The sequence below is a fragment of the Dipteris shenzhenensis genome, chromosome 10 (assembly GCF_047967505.1).
Source record: "Dipteris shenzhenensis isolate YYH24624 ecotype China chromosome 10, Dip_SZ_1.0, whole genome shotgun sequence".
NCBI lineage: Eukaryota > Viridiplantae > Streptophyta > Polypodiopsida > Gleicheniales > Dipteridaceae > Dipteris > Dipteris shenzhenensis.
The window spans coordinates 33,146,450-33,153,786 of NC_141605.1; the positions used below are offsets into that span (position 1 = coordinate 33,146,450).

Below are 7,337 nucleotides of genomic sequence, written 5' to 3' on the forward strand. Positions count from 1 at the left end.
CAGAACATCATCGTAGCTGTTTTCATTTCTTTCAGCTCCAATTTTGCCAAGTCGACTATACTCCCTCTTGCATGATACATTGAATGTCCTGACACATACACTACTACGAATGAGAGCATAGGATGACATTCCTGTCAGATCGTGCATATAATGCAACCTGCCACATCCCTGTGCCAGCTACAGCATCAAACCTTGATCCATCATATGCACAGTACAATATTCTCTGCACCCGTCAAGACACAAACGTTGCTGCACATTTGGCTTGCAAACGAGTGACAAATGTCTGACACCAACTAAGGCCATTCAAACAAAAAAGTAGGCTATTAAGGCATGTCATGAATTCATATTTAGCCTCATCTACAAACCCAGTAGCAACTAGGGAGATGAATCACGCAGTTACAATGCTCTATCGAGTCTCATGTTCAATGACTGGTGGCACAGAGATATAAACTCCCCATCTAGCCTTCATGTTGCGATAGGCTGCAACCATGCATTCCACATGATAAAATCTGGTACAGGCATCAACCCATGCGAGCCCAATGCTACTGCATTATGGCAAGGCAAGCTGCAGCATAAAGGTTTGATAGCATTACATGAGGTGCAATATTCTCTGGTGCCAGTCGAAACACCTTCATTGCTGCACGTTCTCCTCGCTGCAAATCAACTCGGTACCTGCAGGCACCAAGCAAGGTCATCCAGGACACAAAAGTCGGCTGGTAAGGCATGCTGTAAATTATTTCTTCAGCTTCATCTACAAGCCCAGCCCTACCAAAGAGATCAATCATGCAGCTATAATGATCCATAAATGCTGTGATGCCATGAACTTGGCTCATGGAGAGAAAGCAATGATGACCCTCCTTCACCAAACCAGTATGGCTGCATGCAGAAATGACACTAACAAATGTGACAGGGTTTGGCCTCACTCCCTCACTTTGCATTTGATAGAGAAGTCCTAGGGCTTCGTTGCCTTGCCCATGCTGAGCACAGGCTGCAATCATGGCATTCCAAGAGATAACACTCCGTACATGCATATTGTCAAAGACCCTCCATGCAGCCTTGAGGCTACCACACTTGCCATACATGTTAACAAGCGCAGTCCCCACAACAACGTCAGATTCATATCCACTGCCCACAACTCCGGCGTGTAGCTGCTCACCGTCAACTAGGGCTGCCAGGCTGGCACATGCATCAAGTATGCTAACAAAAGTAGCCTTATCTGGTTTTACATTTTCTTGACACATCATGTCAAAGAGTTGAAAAGCTTCCATGCCTTGCTCATGTTGCGCATAAGCAGCTATCATGGCACTCCATGTGATCACATTGCGCTCTATAATCTCATCAAAGATCCTCCTTGCATCTTCCAATTTGCCACACTTGCCATACAAGCTGACAAGAGAAGTGCCAACAATGACATTAGACTGAAATTCCTTGGCCACAATGCGGGCATGCATCTGCTTGCCTGCACCTAGGGCCAAGAGGCTTGCACATGCATCGAGCATACTGACAAAGGTTACCATACACGGAATCATTCCTTCCCACTGCATTTGATAGAAAAGTTGGAGGGCCTCTTCGCTATGTCCATGTTGGGTGTATATTGCAATCATGGTATTCCATGACACCACATTCCTGTCGGTCATCTTTTCAAACACCATTTGTGCCTTCCCTAGTCTGCCGCACTTACCATACATGTTTACAAGGGCAGTTGCCACAACAACATCAGAATCAAATCCCAGGCCTATGATTCCAGCATGAAGACTTTCACCCTCATTAAGGGCTGTTAGACTGGCACACGCATCAAGAACTGAGACAAAGGTTACCTTGTTTGGTTCTACTAAATGTTGCTGCATCTGGTCAAAAAGTTCGAAGGCTGCTTTTCCCTCCCCATGCTGTGCATATGCTGCAACCATGGCATTCCACGAGATCGTATTCCGAACAGGCATATTGTCAAACACCTTTCGTGCATCCTGCAAGCTGTTGCACTTGGCATACATGTTAACCAGAGCAGTTCCTACAACAACATTCGACTCAATTTCAGTCCCCACAATACGGGCAAGCAATCTCACTCCCTCGACCAGGGTTCCCATCACAGCGCATGCATCAAACAAAGTGATGAACGTCACCTGATTTGCTATTTCCCCTTGTTGCTGCATTAGATCAAAGAGGAAAAGAGCATTCTTGCCTTGGCCATTCTGGGCATATGCAGCAATCATGGCAGTCCACGAGACTACATTCCGGGTAGGCATTTCTTCAAACATTCTCCTAGCTGCTTCTAAGGCACCACATCTTGAATACATGCTCACAAGAGCAGTCCCCACAACAACATCGGAGTCAAATCCACTGTTAACAATGCGTGTGTGCATCTGCTCACCTACCACTAGTGCTGACTGGCTGGAGCATGCAGACAGTAAGCTCACGAAGGTAAACTTGTTTGGCTCCACCATATCCCATCGCATTTGTTGGAAGAGTTCGAGGGCTTCCCTGCCCTGCCCATACCTGGCATATCCACTGATCATGGCATTCCATGAGAAGGCATCTCTATGATGCATTCCAGCAAACAACGTTCGTGCTTCATCCAAAGCCCCACATTTGCAATACATATCCACAAGAAGGTTCCCTAAAAATATGTTCGTCTCCAATCCCCCCTTCACGATGTGGGCATGGACCCATTTACCTTCCGACAGGTCTTTTGCTTTGCTATAACAGCGCAACAGAGAAGCATAAGCTGTAAAATCCGTCTCCGTGCTGGATCGCGCTACTTGATCCGAGGTTTGTTTCCATGAATTGGGTTTCTTAGGTGCAGATATATATATCTCCTCGCATGCGACCCGTGCGCCATCAAAAATTTGCCTTGAAGACTTTAAGGGAGGTACCATGCACAAGTACGTGCTACGTTCAAATGCTAGTTGCCCTCCAAGAGAGGGTGACTATACCTTCTTGCTCCTCCATGAGCTAAATTTCAATCAGACAATTTCAATCAGAATTGCTGCGGTCTTCTCAGTTCTCTTTGGAGATTCCTTGGTTTGTGTGGGTGAGTGCGCGCGGGCGCGTGCTTCCTTTACATTTTGCTTCCTTCCCGTATGCGTGTTACGAGTCCAGGCAAATTGGTTTCTCTTCTTGGGAATTGTCTTCACTAAGACCTACCTCACGGTAGGCCAAAAAGAATGGAGACGAATGCACTGTTCCTTTGACAAAACCGTTCAAAGCCTTTCTCATTTAGGGATATCCTTATGCCTGAAAGATGTCCAAGACGGCTCCTCTCGATGTTCCTTCTTGTTCCACTGCTTGAACACCTTTTGGTGTTGATACTTCTTGACTCTCGGGAGACCAGTCTCTTTTGGTTGATTCTGAGTCTCATCCGGCCTCTCCGGTTATTCCTACGCTCTCCCCAACCCTGGAACTCCAGCAATCGGAATCTGATTTCGGATGCTCTACTAGCATCACTTCCCCATGAAGGCTTGTGGGGTTGGAGACTGTGATTAATGATGGCCTCTCAATGATTCTCCGGGTTCGTTCAGCCAACCATGGGACAATCGAGGTCATGGACCAATCAGAGCAGCTCGACATTGCAATGCTAGGCTAGCACACAGCTCCTCAGCAAGCATTGCAGTGCTCTGGGAAAAAAAAAATCTTTGACAACCCAGCAGTCGTAGGGATGTGCAATCTAGTTGCTAGTAAGGCTCTCCCAGCTGCACTAGCATGCGTGGGGAGCCACTCTAATGGTGGTGTTGAGGAGCAGACTATGGGGCTAAGAGAATAGGGGCCCCCATCGAGAAAAAAGAGTGTATTAATTGATTAGTTGTCGTACGGAGGGGGAAAGGATGTCTTAAAAACCTTAGTTTGCGAGACGAGGAAATTAACGTAAGCATAAACGATTTAATTAGATTCTCGAATTGCAGATGCTCAGACTTCCAAAAAGTTTCGTAGAAGCTAGTACATGAGGGGGATGGAGGGGGAGGGAGAGTTGAGGGAGGAGGAGTGATCACTGGCATCCGCACAATCCTGGGGTGCCAACTCAATATGTATTATGTTACTATCCTCATCCAAAATCTAGGATATGGGGGGACAAGGTCCATATAGAATATGCATAGATTTACTCTTAAAAATTCAAATATGCAAGGGCCTCCCACAAATAATAAGGCATATACCTTGAAAAATATGCAAGAGTTTAAGATTTGTACATGTTTTTCATAGGCCCATAATTAATTAAGATCCGGAGATGCGAATAGGAGCAATTAGGGGACAAAAATACACAAGTTACTTCTCATGAACCTAAAAGCGTTTTTCACTCGAGATATGCATCCTACGTTGCAACAAGTCTTTGACCCAGTAATACAAAGGCTTCATCTTCCTAAGAAGTATTGCAAGGGTCAAAAGCATTTTATTGATGGCACTGTTGCATCGCTCAATGGTGGATCAAGTTAGAGGATATTGTTTTTATGTCACCACTTGCTGGCACGTAATTTCATATTTTCCTCCTTTTCTGTCTTTCTATCTTGACTTCCTGTCTCTTTCAACAGGTGTTACTTTGATGCTTTTCTCCTCCTCCTTTTTTGTCTTTCTATCTTGACTTTCTGTCTCTTTTGACAAGTGATACTTTGATACCTTTCTTTCTTGTACTTCATGGAGGGTTTTTAGCTCATTTTGAGGTTACCCACGCAGTAATATAAGTATTATCCATAAAAGTAAAAGTGTGTGTCAATTTGATCTTTTTCTTCACTTGGGACTCTAGACTCTTTTCTTCACAAGGTGCTAGATCGTATGGCAAAAGACATGGTATGGCGTGAACATTGTTGAGCATGTTGATTCTTCACCTTGAAGGTTTTGTCAACTTGCTTTAATCTTACCAAAGAGAACACATGTTCCTTATTAGAACAATTGGCCATATGAGGGACAATTGGCTGACCAATCACGTGACCTTGACAACCCCAACAAACAAGCATGTACCTCATGTGCATACTGGACAAACCATTACATGCGTACATTTGCCTATAATGTCACACTAACACTTACACCTACAATAATATTCCAAAATGTAGGGCCTTAGTGGGATCCCCACCTTGTTATGATTGCCTCTATGTTCAGTTAAAGGTTCCACAAGTTTTGCCTTTAGTGACTTAGATGACTTATGCACAAACAATGGAAGGGGATAGCCAGCAGCTGCACAGAATCCAATTAACTTGATCTCTATGGACCATGGATATGAAGAGAAGGAAACCCTTTAAGAAGAACCCTACTATGGTGGATATTCCTTTTGAATTTATTTTATGACTTGATCGAACTTGCTACTTGTGGTATTCTTGCAGACTCCCTCCTCTGAGGAGTAGATTGAGAACAATGTAGTTGACTGAGAAGAGATTCCACATGCACCATTTTGACTATAAAGAAGAACCCTCTTGCCTTCTTAAAGATATATATCCTACTTTAATATTCCATCTCGTCCCACTCGATATATCATCCCCATTCAATGTGTAGTGCCTATTGTTCATCTTTTTCTTTTTCTTTTTTTCCTTAGGGATGAGGCACTAATGTGATGTCCAAGGGTTGTTGAATATGTGACGATAAGACCATGCAGTGAGTCATCTACTCCTAATGCCATCACTAGTATAGTATCTTCTAATCCTTGAATGCTAGAAGACAATTATTAATGTCCCTAGCACCCACTTTTACAACTTTCACATTAAAGCATTCTCAAGAAAGAGTTAGTTATGTTTGGCATTGCACTTTAGGTTCCAATTGAGACGTTTTCATAGTAGTGACTTTCTTGAATGTCAGCCACAATTCCAATTTTAAGTTCCTATGTGAATTCAAGAGGAAAGAGGGAGATAGAATTGGAAAAAGCAGCATGGAAGAACAAGGAAGAGTGTCCCAATCAAGGGGAAGAATGGGAAAATATGAGGAGGACGGGAGACACCACAAGGTAAAGCCAAAGGGAGAGGTTCTTGGTCCCTCTCACCTAGATAAAATATAGAAATTGAAAACAAGAAAGGAGGGGATTTTATGCTCTCTCAAAACTAAAGAAAAACAAAATTCACAGCGGGGGGTAGATAACCTCTCCTTCACTTAAGCACAAATACATTTTCTTAAACAAGATGAACATTGACGTAGGAGGTAAATCATTTCCTCCACTCCAATAGAGTATCATAGGGGATTGGTTGCTAATTGCCCCGAGGGATTCACAAGGGGGAACTTATTATATCACGTGAGTATACAATAGGGGGTTTTTTTGCAATGAGCCATAAGCTTATACATTAGAGGTGGGGGCCCTTTTTAGTTTTTAATTTAAGCTAGGGGGGCCTTGACATCTTTGGGGGGGGGGAATAGGGAGGGGTGTAGGGAAATACAAGTTTCTAAGCCCTAAACATAAAAAGTACACACATCCTAGCTATGGCTAGTTTTAGGACATGATAGGGAAACAAATGAATATTACCCATTGGTGAATATTTAAATATGGTCTAATCTATATCATCTAAATTTTCGTATGGTCTAATCCAAATAATTGAGAAAGAACGTAGATTTAAGGAAAGGGAGGACATAATGCGCTTTCTATGGTATCCTTATAAGCTTAAATAGGGGTGTTTTATTATGTTGCATGGACCGTATATAGGGGATTTTCTTGAAGTTTATGCACACAAGTGATGTCCCCCTTGTACTAAGAATGAATCCCCTTGGGCTAATTGCATATGCCAAGAAGGGTGGAGTATTCTCCTTAGTCTAGTTAGTACACAAACAAAGCAAATTTTAAATATTCTTTGGGATGAAAGCTCCCAGCATTATTTGTTTAGTAACGTCACACAATCAAACCACGCAAGACTCGTGTTACTCCATGCACACTATATCAAAAGTTGTCATAAGAGTCCTAGCCTCAAGACCACACTGTCATGTTCTAACTAGGCATGCTTACACCTACAAGGATAGTAACCCAAATTAATTGTACTCCACCTCGCCTTCTATCTACAACCAACTTTTTAAAAAGAGAGGATAAAATTTCCAAAAAATTTTGCACTCAAGGTCTCAAATATATGCATATAACCCAAATATCAAATGGATACTATCTTGCAAGAGTTGTTGGCCTTGAGTGTGCCACTCTCACCAAGCACGAAGGGGTCGGGGGGGAACCATTACCTAGCCAAATGGAAGAGGAGGAAGGGTAGACACCAAGTAGAAGAAGAGGCTCTAAAGCTAGATGGAGCTCAATGTGGAGGTGAAAGTGAGAGCAAAAGGAGTGGAGAGGAAGGATGGTCAGTTATGTAGTAGGAAGAGGACTTGTTGGAGTGGACTCTCAAGAGAAGATATGAGATAAGAACTTAGGGGGACAAGAGGCAGAATGGTAGTAAAGT

General features: G+C 43.2%; 1 protein-coding gene across 1 annotated transcript; it reads right to left on the minus strand.

Moving 5' to 3' along the window:
• Positions 1-356: 356 nt before the first annotated feature.
• LOC147897716 (pentatricopeptide repeat-containing protein At2g39620-like) lies at positions 357-3,107 on the minus strand. Its single transcript, XM_087380601.1, has 2 exons — positions 770-3,107; positions 357-672 (listed from the first exon to the last, which is right to left on the minus strand). The coding sequence occupies exons 1-2, from the start codon at positions 2,871-2,873 to the stop codon at positions 632-634; spliced, it is 2,145 nt and encodes a 714-aa protein (XP_087236727.1). The 5' UTR covers positions 2,874-3,107; the 3' UTR covers positions 357-631.
• Between the last annotated feature and the right edge of the window lie 4,230 nt (positions 3,108-7,337).